The sequence below is a fragment of the Sebastes umbrosus genome, chromosome 14, assembly GCF_015220745.1.
Source record: "Sebastes umbrosus isolate fSebUmb1 chromosome 14, fSebUmb1.pri, whole genome shotgun sequence".
Lineage (NCBI taxonomy): Eukaryota > Metazoa > Chordata > Actinopteri > Perciformes > Sebastidae > Sebastes > Sebastes umbrosus.
The window spans coordinates 13,400,958-13,424,115 of NC_051282.1; the positions used below are offsets into that span (position 1 = coordinate 13,400,958).

Below are 23,158 nucleotides of genomic sequence, written 5' to 3' on the forward strand. Positions count from 1 at the left end.
TGAGCAAGCAGCGAGCCAACGCCGATTTGCCTCTGAACTGGGGCTTTTGTCAGGGATCTCTAAAAACTCTTGAGGAGCGGAAAATCAGGGCTAAAGTCGTGTAGTGTGAATTAGGCATAAATCTGTGAGAAAAGTCAAAAATGTCTGAAGCACAACTTTACAGAAAAGCAGGGGTGTGTCTTTATGTAATATGGCATACAGTATTGAAACTTTCTGTCCTCAAGCAGTATAAAAGAAAAACCAAGTATGGTTATAATGCTGTTTTGCTTTAATTTAGTCTGTTTGGTTACTAATGGTGACTCATTCTCTTATGTCAATCAGTGAGTAATGTGTTACCTAACTGGGGGTTTTTGGCATAAGGTTTATAGAACATCATAACAGTTGACAGGCTGCGAGTTTGTTGACAGTCGCTGCTCTTCGATGGATCGTAATGGCTGCTCAGTTCAATGTTAGTCTTGCTTTGCGGGCTGTAAAAGTCAGTTGATAATTCAGTAATAAGTGTGTGTGTATCATCCTAATGGGTGTCATTGTGCTAAACCACCCAAACACTGGTGAAAGAACAGAGAGAAACAGGCAGTTTTCATGATATGTTGACAGAGTCAACATTGTTTTTATTGTATTTTCGATCTTGAAATGCTCCCATCTTCCACAATGAACATTAGTGTCTTTACATACATATTCATGTCAAAAGGAAGCGATGGTAATGACCAACCAGACCAACCGCCACCCATCTTTAAACACCACACTATCTTCGCCTGTTTTTTTTTTTTTTTGTCCTCTTGTCTTTTTCATAAAACCATCAGCAAAACCACAAACATTACTGATTAATACACACTGAAAAAAGGGGGATTGTGGGGGGAGAGGAGGAATGAGGCAAATACATGTCATCACAGTCAATAGGAGAAAAGACACAGCATAGAGAAAACGGAACAACACCTCGACGAAAAAAAGAGGATATAAAACCAATGAAATAAACATTACAGTGTTGTTCGAGTGTGGAGGGGAACTTTACATTTATACACAAGCACCAAAAAGCCAAACGTGGTACATAGACTTTTGCTAAACTAGGATCCAGTGCAGGCAATTCATCACTGCCCAGTAGCAGAACTACCATGAGAAAGGGATGAATAACCCCTGAAATGAATAATGGAGGCACATGGGAGACGAGGGAGGTCTTCTTCTTCTTCATTAATTTAAACTCAGATTGTTGCTGGGGAATTTTTAACGCTGGCACCAATTGGACAATTAGAGAATTTTGGTTTTGCATTAACTTTTATTTCACAATAATTATCTGAAAGCCAATATGAACCTAAAGGGCCATGCTTGGTCACACTACAATTAATGTACAGTAACTCTTCTTCGGTCTTCACGCAAGAGGAACTTGTTCAGAACTCAGTGCACTGTAGTGTGTTTACAAAAATGTGACTTTACTCCTTCTGCGGTTTTTCGCCCCCCCAAGCATCCCAATACCTCCATTACAGTTCAAACTCAAGGCTGCAGTATGTATCTTAAAAAGGTCTGTACACATTCTCCGTCTATGTCCCTGTGGGCTTTTCTACAGTGATGGGCGTGTGGAGAAGAGGGAAATAAATACATTGGGCCAGTGAATGGTAACAACAACAAGATATGGTTGATAAAGCTCAAATAAGATAAAGGCTTAAAGCCTGCAGCTGGTGAATTCCACCGAATATTTAAAGGCTGGTTAAAGGTTTAAGAAATCCAAACATTTTAACGAGGCGCTTTGCCTCTGGAAACAACGTGTTCTCCATTCAGTGCTGTTGGCGCTCCAAAACCGGACGGCCATTTCTGTGTAAACAGGGCATTAACGAATGATTAATGCTAAAGCTTAACAATCAAGAGAGAGGCGTTTTTAACTCGAATGGGTCCTGTAGCAACGGTGGACAACGTGGCTGTACAGTAATTCATAATAGGATGGTCACTTTCAAAAAACCCTCTTTTACCATTGCAGGTTTGTCGCATTTTTTGTTGAATTTGTATTCAAATTTTCTTTGTAAAATATATATTTATAATAGATACATATATTCATATATCACAGTCATATACAAACCAAGTGCTTAAAAAATAAAGGTGATGGCAATCTTTTGTGAAAATAATGGAGATGGTTGGGGAGAGGATGGGTTGGTAGAGGTAGGGTCTGGGAAGAGGTATGGAACTTGATATTTGTAGTGTTGGTGCTTCTTTGGTCGAGGGGAATGTCCCCAGTGTACGTTTGCATTAGATTTTTTAATTAAGGCAGATAGCCATACATGTGTATGTTTGTCTACAGTCAGATATGTACCAAATTTATAGTACTGATAAAGCTCAAAACTTGTCCTACATTCTTGTTTGCAAGTGATCTAAATGTGCTCAGCTGTATACTGTTGGATGACAAAAAGTAGAAAAGCAGGTAGTTCCATTCCTCCTCTCATCACATAAACAAAAGTGCTTCTGTAAGTATGGAGAGGATGTAAGAAATGACAAATCTGTACAATATATACAAGTATAATACAGCCCTAAAAAATGTCCAGCCTTTTTGGTGAAATTGGGGAATAGGGGGAGTAGAAAAGCCCAGCTTCCTGTCCCGAGGGCTTGAGGAATGGGGGATTTGATTATAGGGCAAAAGGCATGATGGCAGGGTAGTTCTTAGAGGACAAATTGTCTTTTTGTCGTGACAAAAGTTCACCTAATCTCGCCTCTTGTTTCGTCGTCCACCTGTCTCCTTTTTCCCGCTCTCCTTCCTGCTCTCCTCCCCCAAGACCACCTGTTTGCAGCCAACGCCCGGGCTCTCTCGCATAATGTTCTGCTGTGGCATGAGGGACAAGTAGGGATGCTGGGGCAGGGGAGGCGGCGTGGCGGAGGGAGGGGTTGTCGGGGATTCCTGGCCGCTGCTCCCGCTGCTCATGGCCCGGTGTTTGAGTCTGAGTTTGTGGGGCAACGCCGTGCCCTTCACCTCCCCCTGTGCCTGAGAGCAGCCGTGGGAGGAACGCAGAGGCGAGGCAGGATGGTGGAAGCTGGTGAGATGTTGGTTGTGGAAGCTGCCCATGTCTGAGCAGGATGAGGAGGGGGACTCGTCGTCATCCGTGGAGGCCTCTTTGTCAGAGCTGCGGGGATCTCCGTCGCTGGATGATGTGTCCTTGCTAGAGGATTGCCCTCGGTAGTAAGCCTTGTTCCCGTGCCCGCCCTCGTATGTGAGCACAGGCGGCTCCTCGTCTTGGGCACTGAGGTATGAATGATGAGGCTGCTGGAGGTGGTGGTACAGGTGGGAGTGGTTGACCCCCTCCACTTGTTTGTGGAGGAGCTCTGCAGGTGAATCTCTCTCCTGCTGGTGCTGCTCCTGCTGCAGGTGCTGCTGGGGAAGTGGGCAAACTCTGTACACCGGTCTCTCTCCAGTCTCACTACGGCTGTCTGAGAGCTCGTACGGAGGAGAGTCTAATGTCTTCCTCTCCAGCTGCTTCGTCACCTCAGCTAGAGTCTCCGTGGAGCTCTCTGTAACAGACTGGGGCGGGCGGCTGACACACGTCTGGCTGCTGCCGCTGCTCTGCCTCTGGACCGCCTGCAGGTCGACTTCTGAGTGCCGCGTCAGGCTGTCCACTGGATAGGAGGCACTGCTGGAGCCATACAGAATGACGCTCCTCTGGGCAGCAGGTGGGTGAGGGGCGGGCTGGGTGACAGTAGTGATAGTCTCCTGATGGGGTTGTTGTTGTTGTTGTTGGTGATGGTGGTGCTGCTGTTGGCTGTGGTACGCAGCCTCCAGCTCCTGAGAATGCTGCTGGATCTGGTGGTGAGTGGGCACAGAGGCCAGACCACGGTGGATGTTGAACATGATCTGGGTGGTGGTGCCATTGGCAATGTCCATCTCTAGCCTATCACCTTCCTGTTTGATCTCAAAGGGAATTGGCTCGGGGCTGTCCCTGGAGGAGCCGTCGGACATGTCGGAGAGGGAGCCACGTGGGGAATATTTCACCAGCTGCCGGTGGCCGTCGCCGCGTCCAGACTGCTCCGTTTCTGAAGAATCAGAGTTCATCATCACCTGAGAGCCGCTAGAGTAACCGCTGGAGTAGTACTGGGCAGAAGAGGGGGAGGACGGGGATGAGCCTCCATTTCCCGCGTTGTTGCTTGCACCCATCTGCTGGCTCTTCTCAATGTAGGAGGCAGTGCTTATGAGGCCAAAGCGCAGCTTCAGCTGAAGCAGCTCTGTCTTGATCCTCATATTCTCATCATTCAGTGCAATGACACGGTTCTCCAAAACCATATCATTGAGACGTCTCTTCTCCCTGGAGCGCTTGGCGGCCTCGTTATTTTTGCGGCGTTTCTCCCAGTAGCAGGCGTCCTTCTTCTCATCTGAAATGAACTCACGCTTTCGCCTGCAGCTCATGCTGGATTTGCCTTTGGGGAGGCGCCCCATGCGAGACGGACTCCCTTCGGCAGAAGGAAGAGACTCTTCATAACTGCTGAAGGTCTCGATGCAGTTATGGTTATTCCCTGAGTTTTTGGTTAATGTCTTTAGAGCTGAAGTTAGATTTTCCATTTTTGTCTCTTGGCAGCCAGTTTAAAATGTTTCTTGGGGCAAAGAACCAGGTCAGAGGCCAAGGGAAAAACAACTTTGAAGGTTTTCTCGCAAAGTTCTTGGTCTGTTTATTGCAGGTTCAGTGTAGTTATGACAGGAGGGGACTCAAGTGTCCAAAGCTGGAGTTCAGCATTAGCAACCCTCATTTATCCAGTTGAAGGGGTTTTTGGTTCAGTGTCCAGACTCTTTTCTTCTGGTTTTTCCGCTGTTGGTTGTTAAGCTGGCGGAGTCCTAGATCCCCACGCAAACAGCAGGATGTAGGTCGGCCCGTCTACCTCGGTGTGTCAGTCTCTTGGGGAGCTTCGCTCTCGCTCCGTCTGTCTGTCTCTCTTCGGTTGAATGCGAGATGAAAGGCTGCAGAGATAAAAAACAGAAAAACGGATATGTTAATCCATGTGGACTGCTGATCCTCCATTATGCATTCACAAGGCAGACTCAAAATTATTTAAGGCATTTTTTCTAAAACATTTCATGCTATTGTTTGCGTAATGATCAAAGACACATTTCAACATCTGAGCAGCTTTCCGTCTCCGTTTTGGCATGTCTGGCTTTAACTGACAGTGTCGCCCCTGGCAACTAATGAATGGTCGCTAGACCTCACCGTCTGACCTTTTAGCCCCGCTATTGATCTGCTCTGTCTGCAGCCTATGACCCCTGACCCTTATCCTGGCATGTTGATGTTGACTTTTGTGACGTAATGAGGCCCTTGAGTTCATTGCAAGGCGGACGATCCTGTTTCATCTCGACACCCAGTGGTTCTAAAAGCTTCGGCGTAACATTTTAAACCTGTAGAAATATCTGAGCTCGCCTTTTCTTAAGCATGTGAAATAAAAAATAAAAGACTTGTAATTAGAAATGGCATATACGGCAACTGAGGTACAATTAATAATGTAACAGCATTAGAAATTGCATCAGTCTGACAAATGCTGAGAGCACCAAACTCCACTGTTTCAGGATTGGCTCTTTTTGTTCGCCTGCTGAGTATTTTGGCCAGACGAAGCAAAAGGGTGAGTCAGATGCAGGGCTGGTGGGGTTCCCTGGATCCGATTTAGAACATTTCACACAAAAAAAGAAAACCTACACGAAGAGGAACAGCCCACTGCTTTTCCACCCCATCCACAAACACCGGCGAAACGCCACAACCCCCCACATGCGTTCATCCGCAGAGGAATGTGGCAGCATTCTTCGCCAAAACAACTCAATGCCAAATCAATGATGCAGAGTGAGCAGATAAGGCAGACAAAGGCAGCAGACAGAGCAGGTCAAGGATAAAGAGGCTGAGGCTGGGGAGATTCGGAGGTGTGGGGGCAGCTGGGAGGTGGGGCGTTGATAAATATAGGTCACGGGCTCCTGGAAAGAAAGGAGGCGGGAGGCGAGACACGGGCAGGAATAACACGGCCTGTTAACGTTTGGGTAAAACACGAGGGTGGTCGGAAGTCTCATAATAACTATGTGGATGGTTTCCTCAGAGCTGGAACACGGCGGGGAGCACTCTCTAAGAGCTGAACAGGTGTGCCTCCAGACTGTACGATGTTGTAATTATTAGAGCAGAACACCAATGAATTAAACTGAAAAGTCATCTTTTTAAATGCTTGTTTTTTGCCATGTTTCTAATTTGGTCATGCAGTTATTGTGCTCCTGCATGACATAACAACAAAAAATGAATCAGTCTGAATTTAGATTACCACGAACCTACACAATCAGAAATTGACTAAGTATTGAAGGTCAAACATAGAGTCAGAGTAGATCCAGCTGCAGGAAATGTTTGTTACTCAACATCTGCACTCCTGCATAAGCACTATTACACTGTCTGAATCTGTAATCTCATAATCTGGCAAGGTGTTTGCACTGGTTATTCCCTGGATGTGACACCATTATGTAACAACAGGCGTATCCTAGCAATGAATATGGATTTGAGCCCAGATTCTGGGACTATTTTGCCGCTATAATATAAATATAAGGATCAAATCTATTACATTCACACCATATTTGTGTTTATGTCTGGTTTTTCGTCTGCTTGGTTGAGCGGTTTAAGGTTACCCTCGTGAGCTTCGGACATGTGGCTGTCGGGCACGAGAGAGAAAAAGAAGGAGGCTTTTTTCTCTGCGTTGTCCCACTGACCCAGAAACCGGGGAACCGACTGCACTCCTTAAACACAAGTCTCGCTTCCTCCGCCTGCACAGCTCGTCGGAATATAGGTCAGCCGAGCTGCGCAGAGGTGAAGCCGGCGAGATCAGAAAGAGGACAAAAAAGAGATTGGAAGACAGAAAAAAGGAACAAAGAGGCGCAGAGAATTAGAGCGTTGTCTAAATATAGACGGAGGTGAGAGCAAGTGGAGCGGAGACAAAGGAAGGGAATCAATGAGGGAGAGTTAAAACAAAGAGGGATGGAGATGAGATGAGACTGTAGCTGGATAGGCAGGGAAACCAGAGGCAATTGAGACATATTGCATCAATAGATGGAATGTGTCACCCATAGCAACAAAATGAGGGAAACAGAAAAGGCGACCAATCACATCGGACTTTCTCTCCCTTCCTCTGAACCAGTGGTTTGACATGGCCAAAGGCAGATAGTAAGAAAACAACGTTGGGTAACAAAAGGAGGGCGATTGACGTCACAAAGTGCGTATACTACATATCTCCCCTCCAGTCAGGATGAGCCGGGCACGTGAATGAACTCTGGTGTTTAATTAACTCACAGTGGTGGCTCTCGCCCTTTTCTCTCTGTGCATTTGCCCCGTCTCTCTTTCAGTATTCCACCATGTGAATGAAGCACAGAGACCTACATCTGTGTGTCTCTCCTTCACAGCTCAGCCTCTAATCCATTTCATTCACCCTCTCTTTGTCATCAAAATTCCAAACGGGAGATGCTTGAAGCCAGAACAGAAAAATCACAGCTGCCAAGTTAAAATGCAGCTTTTTTTTTTTTAATTTGCATGCATAAGTGTGATTTTCCAGCACAAATAACATCCCACTGATGCAAGCAAACATACAGTGTAATCGCAGCCCCCAACATGTCCTTGACCTAGATTTACTCTTTTCCAATTTATCATATAATCTACACGTGTCATCGCTCGGTCTCTGTGGCACTTGTGGAATGATAGCGCAAGAAAAGAATCCCAGTTGCACTCGCTCACACAACCGCGGGGGCCCTCAGCGCCGCAAGAGTCTAAATGTGGCGACGAGTTCTGGAAAAACAGTAGACAAGAGTTCAAACCCCCCTGCACGTGTTTCTGTGGAGCGTTTCAGGAAATGGGAGCAAGTCTAAAATAAAGAAAGGAGATTGGGGCGGAGGGGGCACATGCTTGAGAGAAAAGGGGAATGATGAAACTGGGAAGAATGTATGGCATGTGGTGCAGGGTTGGGGGGGGGGGGGGTCATGGGTGGGGTCTGCTTGAATTCCAAGTCTGGGGGGGATGACTTTATCTTCCCAAGAAAAAGGAGCAGGGGGGGGCGGTTAGGAAATCAGGCAGCATGCCAGCAAGGCGGAGTCCCATCCAACCTAGATTCTTGTTCCACGAACACACACAGGCCATATCACCCTCTCTCAAAAAAGGGGGAAAAAAAGCCTAGTGACTCAGTCCATGTGTTGCTCCAGTCACATGTGCTCCCTTGGCCTACTAAATGGTGTAATTCGCCTCTGCTTGCTGGCTCCCTCCAAACCACAGCACAATAACAAAGCACAGCCCTCATATTTTATATCATCTTTATGTGCCAGGAAACCCCGGGAAAGTCGAGAGGCCTCAAAGTAAAGTGGGACAGGATGGAAAGCCCTGCTGAGCTTCTGCCCATGAACTCCCCCTCCCATGCACAGTTTAATTTAGTAAAGCTGGACAGGGTTTCCATCAGACCTAAATAACCACTGCGCAGTTGTCTTAAGCAGTTCACATCAAGTGATGCAATAAGATTTAAATATATTTGGAAGAAAAGCTGTTTTTTTTCCCTATACATTGTGTAAGTTTTGATAACTGAAATAGTCTTTATTTACCATATGATACAACTTTATTGTCAGTTTGCACATTTTGCATCCATAGGCAGCTCAGTTTGAGAAAAAGTACACATACAATAGACCTACTGTTACCATAGACAGACAGACAAGTAAGAAAAATTCATATTTCTGCATGTCTGCCTCGTTTCTTTGTTATGGCGGGTAGAGGGATTTATTTTGGTGGTGGTTTTGATTCTGCCTTTCTAGTCTCATCCCCCCTCCCACAGGACTAATGTGACCTACATTCAGAGCTGGCATAGAGACCCAGTGCGGTGCGCCAAAGCGCAGCAAAGCGCGCAGGGCTGCACAGCCCCAGACCTCTGGGTTTACACCGATTGCATAATCTGCCCCGTATACTTTGATCCGTTTTTAATTAATTTATTAATGTATTATGCAACCTGAATAACCTCTTCAGTGTTTAATACGCCGGTGTGCAGCTATACAAGATGCAAGGTGCACAAGCACGATGTGCAATGCGTAAAAGCGCTTCAACTCCACTTTCGCAGCAAAAAAAATCTAGAAAATGGCTTGTTCGCAATGCTATCATGTGTTAATTATATGAATATATACATATATATATGTATATATACTGTTACAGTACATGTGAGAAGAACGCTGTAAGAGGTGGAAGGAGGTGCCCACGTGCAGCACATAAACCCACAAAGCCAGTGTGGAAAAAAAAAAGAATTCTCTTTCAAAATAAAATGTCAAATATCTCATAAAACGCACCAATTTGTCTCGTCTTTGTCACCTATATGTTTACAAGTTATGGAAATATTTAAACCACTACTGATTCAGTGCTGGACTGCAGGAAAACTGAGTTTTAATGCGTCCAAGTTCAATAAAAAAAGGCCATAATGTATGGATTAATTCCACTTCTCATTCACTTATAGCAACACACTGTGAGAAATATGTTACCCCGGATGCCTCCTTTGTTGTTCTGTCTGACAAATCGTCTTCATGCATATCTAATCGGATCCTCAGTCATCCGAGGCGACTGACTGCGTGAATCACATCTGTGCTGTGAAATTCACCCCAAAAAACACGTCTTTACAAAAGAATCTACACACTTTAAATCCGCCATGTAATCAGAAATATAACACCTCCAAGTATATCTGTCACTATAAAGAGCTGCTCAGGAAACACAGAAGCACATCTGACCCACATTTGGATCCAGATGTTCCGACCCAGATGTTCCGACCCACACCAGCTCACCTGGCAGCTCCAGAGCGCGTGACCATCCTTCATCCTTTTTTCCTATTTCCTATTTCTTATTTCTGGCTCCAATCACTCCGAGGTTGTAACGGGAAAGAAACCCAACTAAAAATGTCCACCACATGTATCCAGAACGGATGATCTGTGCTTCCTTCAGACTGCTAACAGCCCACCATAAAGGGTTAACCTGCACAGCCGCGTTAACCTTTACAAAGAGCTGCTCTACACGTGACGGAGAGAAGTGTGTCCTCGGTGCCTGCATGGGCTTTTTTTTTTTCCTACAGTTGCCTGTATAGGACTGTATAGCCTACTAACCTGAAAGAAGCCGGGTATAAATAAGTGGCAGATCATAGAATCGCTGCAACACTGAACAGTTATGTAGCCTTATAATAATAATAATAATAAAAATAATAGTTGAATAATAATAATTACCTGAAAGCAGGTGTATTAGCCTACTGAACCGAATCTGGGATAAACAGACTAAGCAAGTACCTGAAAGCACCACAACAACCCATGACTATATGATTATAGTCATATAGTCATATAGTCATAATTATACGTTATGTAGCCTAAGAATAATAATAATAATAATAATAATAATAATAATAATAGTTGAATAATAATTACCTGAAAGCAGGTGTATTAGCCTACTAAACCGAATCTGGGATAACCAGACTAAGCAGGTTCCTGAAAGCACCACAACAACCTATCACTATATGTGATTAGGTGGCAATATTCACCATAACACCACAGTGTGTCCACATTCAATCCACCAAACCCACCGCACCTTTTTCTGAAGGAATCCCAAAACCTCCCCCCACCCTCACACACACACACACACACACACACACACACACACACACACAGACCCTCACATAACAGCCTCGCCTTGACATTGAGAGAAAACGCACCCGAGCACCAAAACAAACACTCATGGTGATGAAAAGAGACGCGATGGATTCCTTTGCGTAAATGCGCACAAAAACACAAAGAGTATTCAGAGAGCTATTATATATCCAACATCATGCATTCATGTAATAATAATAATTATTATTATTATTATTAATAATAATAATAATAATAATAATAAGAAGAAGAACTTACCCTTTTTTTTTTGTCTAAAAAGGAATAGACTCCACAGAGGATACAGATTTCCTACAATCCGCTTTGCTGCATCTGCTGCTGGTCTGTCTCTGTCTCCTTCAGTCCGTCACTTTCGAAACAGCAGCTCTCCGATTAGCGCAGGTAGACTGACTGTATGCGAGAGTGTGAACACAGTGATGCTTGTTTCCAGTGCGCTCCTCATGTCATGTTTGCTCCAATTCCTCTCTCTCTCTTTCTCTCCTTTTCTATTTCCTCCCCTCTCTCTCTCTCTCTCTCTCTCTCTCTCTCTCTCTCTCTCTCTCTCTTTCCTTCTCTCTCTGACTCTCTAAATGTATGTTAGTAGGTCAGTTGTTGCATAACAGGACGCTTTGGGTGCCTAGTCACGTTTTTTGTTTCCCTCTCTCTCGGCTCTGCCCCCTCCCTCTCTCTCCCTCTCTCTCTCTCTCTCTCTCTCTCTCTCTCTACATTGCCTTCTAATCCTGTTGCAGGGGAGGAGATGCTGGGGGAGGAGGAGAGAGGCCTGGAGGGGGGGAGGGACTAGGCTCAAAGCCAGACTGAAGACCTATGATACCCATAATAAGTTTAGGACTACTAGACATTAAGAAAACAGTGGGAACACACACACAGGAACGAACAGCGAGCTCAGATATATGGACATTTTACACCCACAACTGGTGTTTTGGGAAAATCATATTCTCAGCCTTTGTGTAGATAGCAGAGTGTCTAACACACCCATGAGAGTTTCTGAGTTGTTTCATATTAGTTTCCTCTGTAGATGAAAGGCTAACTCAATCTTCTCATCTGAAAGCAAATGAGCATAATTTCCAAAAGCTGTTGCATTAAGTGCCTTAAATAGAATAGAAAGCTGTATTGTCATTGTATTAAATACAACGAGATTCACAGTTGCCACTTCTGGTCAGTGCTTTAAAACAATTACTTGACAAGACTAAACGAGGCAGATAAAACATATAACAGGTAAAACACACCCACAGTTATAAAGCAATATAAAATAGGTAAAGTGGATGTAATAAATAAATATAAACAGAAGTGTTACACTAGAAGTATAAAATATAAAAATAGATGTAATGTAAACAGAGGTAATTGCACTTGTAAAATAGGTAGGGTAGATGTAATAAATAAAATGTAAACAAAGTTGCACTTGAGGTGTATATTGCATCAAGGATATATTGCACAGATAAATGTATTTCACATTCAGTGTATTAATATTGCACACATTTATTGTTTGTTCAGTGTCCGTATTTAATGTCCCCTAGCTGTCCTACAGGTTAAGACCTGGACAGTCAGTGTGCTAGCCCAGTCGTGGAAAGTAACTAAGTACATTTTCTCAAGTGCTGTACTCAAGAAGTACAATTTTAAGGTATACTTTATTTGAGTATTTCCTTTTTATGCCACTTTATACAGCACTCACTACTCGACTATATTTCATATTGTACCTTTTACTCCACTACATTCCTCTGACGGCTATAGTCAGACAATGTAGGTATAGGTACTTAATTTGGTATAGGTATGTATAGGTACAGGTGAAGGTTACTTACATACAAATCATGACTTAGCTTTTAAATATGAGGTTATAAAATATGATTTGTTATAAATGAACCTCCCGGACTAAATAAAGTTAGCTCCATCTCAACCAACCACAATATTAAACTGCTACTTATAATAACTTAAGGCATCAGTAATAATAATCAAATAGGCTAACAATATAACATAGGAGGACCATTATCTCTACATTTTGCTGATGATACTTAGATAAAAATGTAATTAATCGTTTTTAATTAAAAATCAATAAGTAAAAAAATTCTATAAATTAGTGTAAGGATGTCACGATACCAAAAAAGTTATTAGTTGATACTAGGGCTGGCCAATCGATATCAATATTATATTGATATCATGATATGAGACTTGATATCGTCTTACATTTTGGATAACGTCTTACCGTAATATGGCATAAGTGTTGTCTTTTCCTGGTTTGAAAGGCTCCATTACAGTAAAGTGATGTCATTCTAGCTGTTCTGTCTTTTACACTCAGTCATTATATCCACATTACTGATGATTATTTGTTAAAAATCTCATTGTGTAAATATTTTGTGAAAGCACCAATAGTCAACGCTATTGCAATATTGTTGCAATATGTATATATATATATATCAAGGTATTTGGTCAAAACGTATTGTGATATTTGATTTTCTCCATATCGCCCAGCCCTAGTCGATACCAATACCAGTGATATTCCACGATTTTCAATACCAGTTCGATACCATGGTAAAAAAACAAAAGTAAAACACTAAATCCCATGTACTTCAACATCCACTCCTTTATTACTGGTGTCATACTGTTTTTTCTTAGGAAGTTAAACAGGTCAAAATTCCCTCTCTATTATCTATTGTTTTCTGCTGTGAAAACATCTCCTTCAAACATCTGGATTTATTCAAGTTTCTTGACAAAAAACTACAATTTTACAAGATTACATTTGAACACATGATGACGTTAGAAGTTATCTTCACCCAATAAATATTAAAGAGACAGGCGTTAAATCGGAGCGTTACACAGAGGGTGATTACAGGTATATTCAGACAGACAGTATGAGGAAAATAATGTGTTTTTTGAGCATTAAAGCATGTAAACATGTTCTAGTAGAACCCCAAAATACAAGTATGAACCTGAACATTTTCAGGTTCAGCATGATATGTCCCCTTTAAGGACTCAATTACAGACTAAAATTATTTCATTGTGCAATGCATCCCGTTTTAGAGACTCATCATAGGTTCATCATGTATGCAAATGTATGTACAGTATGTATGCAAACAAATAAACCGTAACCATAGCTGTCAGATAATTGTAGTGGAGTAAAAAGTATAATATTTCCCACAGAAATGTCATGGAATTAGAAGTATAAAGTAGCATGGAACTGAACTACTGAATCAAAGTACCTCAAGATTAAGATACATGTTTATGTGGGATGTGTTTCTTCCTTCCCCGTGCATGTGTTGCTCCTACCCCCTGCACTGATGGACCAACTCAGTGTTTCTGTATTACACCACCCCCCAGGAAAAGACTCATTGTGCAAAGTCATTGTGTTTTCAACTCAGACTAACCATTGTGACACTGGCCTTGTGGAGGAAACCACAGACACTATTGTCATTGTGAGAGCCTGAACACAAGTGGAACATTATAGTTTAATAGTTACAGAAGCTCGCCTGGCACTCACAGATTGAAATTGTTACAATAAGCTGAATTTGCTCCCACCACACAGCGTCGAATAAGCTCCTCTGGCCAGAATGCATTCATATATTATGTAATTGAAGTGCACATTTTTGATTCATCTTGAACACGGGCAGGAATGCGTGTCATGGTGGCAGGCACGAAGCATGGAGCAGGGGACTCAAACTATTTTGTTGATTTTAACACTATCCTTTGGGAAATTAAAGAGCTGGCTTTTGAATAACAGTTGAATGGCTGACAATTACACTGGCCAGTCCAGTCGCACAGCAGTTTGTGAAATAGTCAGTAGTGAAATATGTATTGAGTCGTAGGGAGGAGGTCGTGGTGGATGGGTGGGTCAAAAAACACAGGACTTTAGCCCAGGAGACTGGTGTTTGTGTCCAGTGTGAAACCAGAAGTCAACGTTGATCTATTTGTCACGTAATTTCCGTACTTAAATTACGGCACTTTCAGAGTTATTCTAACCCAAACCACAATCGTTTCCTAAACTTAAGTCGTTTTTTGTCACGTAACTTCCGTATTTAAGTTACGGCACTTTCTGAGTTATTTTAACCCAAGACACGATCTTTTTGTAAACCTAAGTTGTTTTTTGTCACGTAACGTCCGTACTTTAGTTATGACACTCCGGTGTTATTTAAACCCAAACCGTAATCTTTTCCTAAACCTAATTTAGTCATTTGTTGCCTAATCCTAACCAAGTCAATCTTTGCCTAAACCTAACTTAGTAGTTTGTTGCTCAGTTAACCAAGTCAATCTCTTCCTAAGCCTAACTAAGTAGTTTGTTACCTAATACTTACCAAGTCGATCTTTTCCTAAACCTAACTGAGTAGTTTGTTGCTTAAGCCTAACCAAGTCGATCTTTTCCTAAGCCTAACTAAGTAGTTTTATTTTGCAAAGACTGGAGCGGAAATTGACACATGCGTGACGTGTTGCTGGACATCCGTAGGAAAAAGCACAAAAAATGCGTTGTTGAAAGACGTGCTGAGCGCCATTATTGTGACTATTCATGACTATTTCACGAACTGCCTTGAGACTGTGTTGTTGCATTCAGAGGACTGTATCGGAGTGTATTTGGATGAGAGCTACATGGTGAGTGACGGATTTCTACGTTTTGTTTAGGGCAGCTCCCATTTAGGTGCAGGGAGGAAATATAAATTGCTGCTTTGCAACAATAGCAACTGTGCAGTTTGGCTTGTGTCAGATAGCCATCTTCCTCCATCCTGCTCCAGACACGAGGATGGCAAAGGTCTGCTGAGTGTCTCAGTGAATGTGTACTACAGTACATTATCCACACAGTGATGTAAACTGGGGGGAAAAAGTGCCGGAACGGATGCCTTGAAGGCTGACGTCTGCTGCGGATGTGTTCATTATCTCCCTCCATATCAAAGGCTGTACTATCTTTTTGCATGGGCGTGGACGCTGTGTGTATAAGTGAGTGTATGTGCTGGAAACTTTTTCACAATTATCCCACAAAGATGTTCCACATTTCACCGTATCACAGTGTGCTCGGTTCATGCGATTGCATTAATTGCAGCAATCATTCTGTATAATTGGAGGACGTTAAGGACTTTTCACCTTTGATACTACAGTAATTATCTGTTCTTGCGTTTGTCCACGCTCTAGTTTGTTGAACACACTCAATAACTGTCGGTCTCAATTAGGGGATTTGTTTTTCTTCATTTAGTATTCTGTGTTATTGTTCTTTTACATGCACTATCAAAGCCTGTGAATTAGTCCAGATTTATGAAGTTGCTACAGCCGTCTTTTTTTAAATGTGTTTTTTTTTTTTTGCCATTCACACCTCCATCCTGTCACACTGCATTATCAGAGGGTAACCCCTGAATGCGGAGCTTCAAATTTGAACTAAATATGGATCACCATTCCTTTGCACCTCTTTGTTTCCTCTTTTAGCTGGAGGAGACAAACAGCAGTGAAAGAGCAGCGGCATTGGCCGTGAACTTGGATCCCCCTCCCCCCATAAACACACACACACACACACGCACACACACGCACACACACACACACACACACACACACACACACACTCTCCGCATCACTTGCTCTCTTTTTGCACCCCATCCTTATCCCCACCCTGCCCAACGTTTTCCCCCTTCCAGCTATGTCTGCAAGCGTTCCCATGGCAACTGTCGCACTGCCTGCCTAGCAACAGGCTTTATCCTTTCACTGGATAAAAAAAAAGGGGGGGAACAGAATGGGGGGGAAGAGAAGAGGGGGTTGTGGCGTTTTTGTTTTTTTATGTGGGTGAGGACGGTAGCGTAACAGCAGCATGTTGCAGTAGATTCATTAAATCAGACTCTTCTTCTTCTTCTCTCCGCTCCACACCTGCAGCGTCCGCCTCGCCTCTTATTACCTTTCCATTTCACCACAGGCTCAGAGTCCATCTGTACTTGCAAAATGTTGCTTTTCTAATCTGTTTTTGGGAAGAATTGTAGCCAAAATTAGTGTTTATTTTCTTAAATATTAGGAGCCTTACAAATTACAGTATATATCTAATTTTGTCCCAGCTTCCCAAAATGGATTTGAAAAGCTTTTTTAAGCGTAAGCAGATGAGATCATCTCTGTAGTAATGAAATGATGACACATGCCAAGCTCAATAAGTTATTAGAGGATGATTTCTCATTACAAACCAGCAATGAACCTGAAATAAGGACATTTTTTTCATGTATTTTCTCTAAATTCAATTGACCTTTTTATACTTGAGCGTCAGCATCTGCACATTTCTACCTGCACACGCACACACAAAAATAGATATTCACAGTTGCTGAATTTAACTATCACTCATCTCCATGCCAACTAACTTGCTGATCTGCAGGAACAATACAAATTGCAGTGATCTATAGCATGATTAATATCCTGTGGGAGATGGTGAAACACAGACTCTGGACTCCACGGTGATGCTGAAGGTGTTGTCTTTGCCGCCCCCTGCTGACTCCAAAGTAGCATGATTTAAAAAATAAAAAAAATTCCCAACTAAAGCCTAAAGGGAAACAGTGGTAACAGAGTTTGAGTTTATCCCAAATTTCTGGGACTGTCAACTGATTGAAGTACAGTATTCAATCACGATTAATCGCATGATTGTTCACAGTTAATCCCGATTGATAGCACTTTTTATTAGTTCAAAATGTACCTTAAAGGGAGATTTGTCAAATATTTAATACTCTTATCAACATGGGCAAATATGCTTGCTTTATGTATATATATGTATGTATTTATTATTGGAAACTAATTAATAACATAAAACAATGAAAAATCTTGTCCAAAACCCTCACAGGTACTGCATTTAGCATAAATAAATATGCTCAAATTATAACATGGCAAACTGCAGCCCAACAGGCAACAACAGCTGTCAGTGTGTCAGTGTGCTGACTTGACTATAACTTGCCCCAAACTGCATGTGATTATCATAAAGTGGGCATGTCTGTAAAGGAGAGACTCGTGGGTACCCATAGAACCCATTTTCATTCACATATCTGGAGGTCAGATGTCGAGGGACCCCTTTGAAAATGGCCATGATAGTTTTTCCTCAGGATTTCTTAGGTTTTCTAGTTTCATATGATACAAGTATCTTCACTTCTTTAAAACTGAGCCCGCTTCAACCTAAAAATCGCAAGTTGCGTTAAAGAAATTAGAGCCATTAAAACAAATTTGCGTTAACGCGTTATTATCGTATTAACTTTTACAGCCCTAAAAATTTGTATTGAAATTCGGGCAATGTCATTGCATAATGACAAAAGACACATTGCAAAATAACCACGAGGATCATTATATAGACTGAATATGACTGGATGTGACCTCATCAAATCCAATCTATGCGTTCTTCAAAGACTTGAATTCCCCTCCAGCTGTTATGATAAATAATTTGAAGGTTTAAGTGTTGAGTGATTGACGGCCCACCCACCGTCTATCTTTGTCTCTGTCTCGGTCTCTGTCTGGCTGTCAGGGACTGTGGGAGACAAACCTGCCAAGTGCACAGCTCCTCTCCTCGACGCCTGCATTTGTCAGCACTTGTCAGCCGAACCTTCCTCTTCTCTTCTTCTCTTTCTTTCGTCTCTTATTACCTGTTATTAGGGAAATTGGATCCAGGCTGAGCAATGTGATGTAATGTGTGTTTAGTTTTATTGCTGTGTGCTGTTAGACAACAATGTATGTTATATAACAGTGAGGCATTGTTCCCTTCTGTTGCTGTTTAAAGGGTTTAAACTCCAGTTATGTAGTATTTCAACTTTGTTTTGGGGACTCACTAGAGACTTGTTTAAAAAAAAAGGAAAAGAAAATTGAAGCAGCAGATGCCGAGATATTCTGAATTTAACTCCCACTACATTTCCCATGATTCAACTCAGTATCACCTCTTGTCATTGTTTTGTGTTGTTAATTGATTTCCAATAATAAATATATACATACATTTCCATGAAGCAGCATATTTTCCCACTACCATGTTGATAAGAGTATTAAACACTTGAGAAATCTCCCTTTTAAGGTACATTTTGAACTGATAAAAAATGTACGATTAACTATGGACAATCATGTGATTAATCACGATTAAATATTTGAACCGATTGACATCCCTAGCGAATGATTGTTGTGCTCCTTTAAGGTTTCCTCGAGTAATAATCAACTCACCATGATGTTGAATTTGTCAATTTTTTTTATTTTTAATATGAAAATGTACAGAAAGACAGCAGACATTAAAATTCTTGTCATCACCCCGGTACAGATAACACAGCAGTAATAAAATGTATTCAAACTGGGCATGAACAGAGACTGAAGTGAGACATGAAACATCAACACAGTACATGTTACAGTGGAGCTCCATGACATATGATACATAAAAAGTGATGAGAAACGAGCCTAATGCATGTTTTTGTGAGCCGAAACCGATTCAAAACAAATCCGTCTTTCAGCCTTCAAGACTAATGGAGGTCATGTCAGCTATCTCTGTGTATTTACTGTCTGTCTCTGCTTGTGTTTACAGCCTCCAGCAGACCTGTCTCAACAGAGGGAAACTTGTAAAGTAAGTCAAACCACTCTTAACGAAAACACCGCAAACACGTCTTCCATCGGGATGTTTTATAACAACCTGCTGGCTGGCTGACCTCCAGTTGAGTTCAATGTGGCTTCAGAACCACCAAAAGCTGTTGTCTCTTAAAAATGTGAGGCGATTTAAGCGAAGCTTGCATTGTAATGATGTGATGTAAACGGTTTTATATGTTTTTAGTCGTCACAGTGTATGGAATAGAGAAACTATTACACACATAACACTACTACAGATAAGACTCCCTGTCTGAGCGAGAGGTGAGATTAAGTTAAAACAGCAGGTTATGAGATGAATGTTTTATAGACATTTAGTACAGTATTATACAGTATTTGAAACACGTTGTTAAAAGTTTGGTAGGATTGAAAGTTCTCAGTCCTCGTGAACATCTGCATGGTCCGGCGCTCCTGTTTTTGCGCTGAATTTCTCGGCTCACTTGCAGCTCGTCCTTAAAAGTCTAGACGTTCACAGCGCCTGATCCTCAGTTGACTTTGGCCATGAGCTGCTCCGTGAACAGCTTCTTCAGCTGAGCCACCTCCTCGCTCAGAGAGTTGAGTTTGGACTTCAGGTGAGTGTTCTCGTGCTTGTACTGGACCTCGGTTTGTCCTTGCGTGGGAGGAGGCGGGAGGCCGTAGCCGGAAGCTGAGGTGATGTATTGAGGGGACTGCCTCCCCTTCCTGCCTTCCTCCCCGTCCGACTGCTGGAGCCAGGGGCCGGCGCAATGCCCTGCTGCCGTCTCGCCTCCACTGAGTCCTTTAGGGGTGTCTCTCGGACCTTCACGTCCTGCTGTGGACAGCATAGGGCTGCGTCTGGCGTCGTCATACGAGTCCCCGCAGCAGGGGTTCTTGAAACGCAGCTTGTGAGGAAGGTTTATCATCAACGCCTCGACGTGGTCCAACTTCCCTCCGGCTGGTCCTGCAGCGTGGTGGACTTCAGCGGGGGAGTGGTGGAGGTCGTAGTTCAGCTCCTCTGCCCTGTGTGGGGACAACTTCCCGTGGTCGCTCAGCCGGTCTTCGAAGAAGATCGAAGAAGAAGGACTGCCCACGCTGGACCCATCCGGCGTGGAGAACCCAGAGTCCTCCGACATGTTGCCGGCGTCCCTGGAGGCCCTGGAGCTCAGCAGGCCTGTCTGGTTGTTGTGATGTGAGGCCGAGGAGCTGTGGAGGCCTCCATCTCCTCTGTGGAGGTAGTAGTGAGGGGTCATGGTCTGAGCGGTGTGGTTGGGAGCTGTAGTGAGTGGCAGGATGGGGACGTTGGAGGGTTCTTTGACCAGGCCGAAGCGGAACTTGAGAGCCAACAGCTCGGCCCTGAGGCGAGCGTTCTCCTCCAGCAGAGCCAGAACGCGGCTCTCCAGGACCATGTCGTTCACGCGTCGCTTCTCCCGCGAGCGCTTGGCTGCCTCGTTGTTCTTCCTCCTCTTGTCCCAGTAGCCCTCGTCCTTCTTGTCAACGGGGATGAACTCGCGCTTGCGTCGGATGCTGGAAGAGGGGCTCTCTTTGCGTTTGACGGCGGAGGTGCTGCCCAGCAGGGAGCGGGCCAGCATGCTGCTGGAGGTCAGGATGGACACAGCTTCATCTGTGAAGGACAGAGGCTCTCCTCCTCCGCCTCCACCTGGACTCACAGGTGACTCCAGAGCGTGGAGCACAGCCAAATCCTGCTGCTGCTGCCCCCTCATATGCTGGGACTCTTCCTCAAACATCACGCCTGTCAGGTGGGTTGGAGTGAGTCTCTCCTCGGTGCTGTGTTGGTGCTGAGTGCTTTGCTGTAGACTCTCTAAGGATTCAGTAACAGTGCCTCCTAGTGTTCAAAGCGAAGAAGAGGAGGGATTTAGTGGTTATGCAAGAGCCATTACAACACAGCAGTTATGTAACCCCATTACATCTCTCCAATAAAACGGGAGCAACTTGTACCATAACCCCATTATATGTTCAATATGGGACAAAGCGTGTTGTAAACACAAAGTTAATCATCCAGAGCAGACTGTTGGCATCACTAGAAGCTTACAGCACCAGTTTAAAATACAATAAATAGTAATCACAATGTGACCTACTATTGGTGTAACCTACATTCGTATTGAAGACCTAAACAAACATGTACAAGTTGATCTTTATGAGCGTTTCTTGTTCCTTATTCTATTCTATGTGTCATCTTTATTATAAGCCCCTGATGGGTTTCCGGTTTGACTGTTTTAACTTGCTTCAGCAGCACTGACCCACATGTCTGACAGGGACATGCTGATCTCCTGTCGGTTGCTCTTACTTATCTAATCTGACCTCACTCTAGTTTTCTTCTTTTACACTCAGCAGCATCCCCCAGACTTCAATTTAGTTTTATTTTTTTCTCTAAAAAAGGTGCATTAACTTCTGTTTACTTTATTTAAATCAAAATAATTGCAGTATAAGCAATAACTTTCGAATAACATATTGGATGCAACGTATTCCCATATAATCACAACTTAACACATGTCTAAAAAAACCGATTAAAAGAGTTGTAACTATAATGTTAAATGTAAAATATAATGTCATAGACTGTTTTCTGGATTTAATTTGCTAAGAGAACGCGTTTTATTCTAATGCATCATCTTACATGTTTTATTTCGCGAAATGATACTCAACGTGTTCATAATAATGAAAAAAAGAAACTAAAAAGAAAACAGCGAAAAGCTTATTTATAAAACACTCAATCTTTACCTCAGACGAATTTAATTTCCTAAGAGAATGCGTTTTATTCTAATGCATCATCTTTCATGTTGTTGTTTTATTTTAGCGAAATGATACTCAAAGTGTTCATAAAAAGAAAAGCTTATTTATAAAACACTCAATCTTTACCTCTGAGGAAAGGTTTTGTCTGCCGGTGTGCACGAAGTCCTCCGCGTCTCCAAACGTCTCTGTGTCCTGAACGTCTGTGTGTCTCAGTGTCTCTGTGTGTCCTGGTTGAGGAAGAAGAAGCGCTCCTCCTCTCGTCTCCGTCTCTGGTTGAATACTGCGGATCCACTCAGCGGCTGTTACTTCATATTATGATCGGTGGCGCACCTCCACTCTGCTCCACTTGGAATACCGCAGCTCCTATTTGTAACGCTGAGTTCAGCTCAGGACGGTCCTTATCCTTACTTGAACCAGCGGGGCTCTTTTACTCTGAGCTGTTACTTACTGGGACCGCCTCCCTCTGTGTGACGACCCCCCCCCCCCCCAAAGGCTTTCACATAACATAGTTCAGACATCATCATCATCACCATCATCATCATCTGACCTCCCTGGCCCCGCCCCTTTATCCTGACAGGATAATCTCATAACAATTAGGTAATGTTGTGCCTGCAGTCTTTCTCTTTCTGGCATTAAGAGGCAGTTTTCTGTGAGTCAGTAGTGCGAGGTAATAATGATAATTAGCAAGTAAGTTGTTTGAAATTTCTTTGGGATTACTGCCAAATTGACCCAATATTTACCTCAAAATTACTTTGTTTGGCTGTCTTGACTTGGGACTTGACTCTGGACTTTTATTATTATTATTATTATATTATTTCTATTATAAATAATTCATTATATATATTATATAAATTTTATTCTACTATTTCCCAATAAGCAATAATAAATAGCTTGTAATATATTGAATACGTTTCCAAGACAAGAGTACAAAGTTAGACCTGTAAAATGAAGGGTTACCCAGGATTATATAGAAGTAGTATATGTAGGTAAGTGTTTTTTCCCCTCTTTGACAGCTCTAAAAACACACCCAACATATCATTCTTCTATCAGCTTCACACTTCATGACTTTTGTTTGTTTAGTTTCAGATGTCAGCAACAGAAAATGACGCATTACGTCCTGTTTGGGTTCTCAGAAAACATGGTGAAGTACAATGGATTTTCCTACGCTGCATAGCTGTGATTGATGGTGGCACTTACTTTTTACGCAGCAGTACCCCTCCCAAATCCCTAGTCTATTTTGGATTTTATTATTGGAGTTTTATAACACTTTGTTCATAAGAGGTAGAC

At 42.8% G+C, this 23,158-nt stretch overlaps 2 protein-coding genes across 3 annotated transcripts; both read right to left on the bottom strand.

Annotated features, from left to right (window-relative positions):
• Nucleotides 1-577: 577 nt before the first annotated feature.
• On the bottom strand, nucleotides 578-11,281 carry LOC119501708 (putative uncharacterized protein DDB_G0294196). Of its 2 annotated transcripts, none has more exons than XM_037792279.1 (2): nucleotides 10,874-11,281; nucleotides 578-4,921 (listed from the first exon to the last, which is right to left on the bottom strand). In XM_037792279.1, exon 2 carries the CDS (start codon nucleotides 4,526-4,528, stop codon nucleotides 2,684-2,686), a length of 1,845 nt encoding a protein of 614 aa, XP_037648207.1. In that variant the 5' UTR covers nucleotides 4,529-4,921; nucleotides 10,874-11,281; the 3' UTR covers nucleotides 578-2,683. The 2 variants fall into 2 exon arrangements, with proteins under 2 accessions (XP_037648207.1, XP_037648209.1); XM_037792281.1 differs by lacking the exon at nucleotides 10,874-11,281 and adding an exon at nucleotides 9,770-10,139.
• Nucleotides 11,282-18,764: 7,483 nt separating this feature from the next.
• nfil3-6 (nuclear factor, interleukin 3 regulated, member 6) lies at nucleotides 18,765-22,343 on the bottom strand. The gene is made up of 2 exons (XM_037792533.1): nucleotides 21,998-22,343; nucleotides 18,765-20,966 (listed from the first exon to the last, which is right to left on the bottom strand). Exon 2 carries the CDS (start codon nucleotides 20,866-20,868, stop codon nucleotides 19,651-19,653), a length of 1,218 nt encoding a protein of 405 aa, XP_037648461.1. The 5' UTR covers nucleotides 20,869-20,966; nucleotides 21,998-22,343; the 3' UTR covers nucleotides 18,765-19,650.
• Between the last annotated feature and the right edge of the window lie 815 nt (nucleotides 22,344-23,158).

What these genes read in the sequence shown, in the direction of transcription:
- LOC119501708 (XM_037792279.1), bottom strand. Translation starts at nt 4,528, where the DNA reads ATGGAAAATCTAACTTCAGCTCTAAAGACATTAACCAAAAACTCAGGG.
- nfil3-6 (XM_037792533.1), bottom strand. Translation starts at nt 20,868, where the DNA reads ATGTTTGAGGAAGAGTCCCAGCATATGAGGGGGCAGCAGCAGCAGGAT.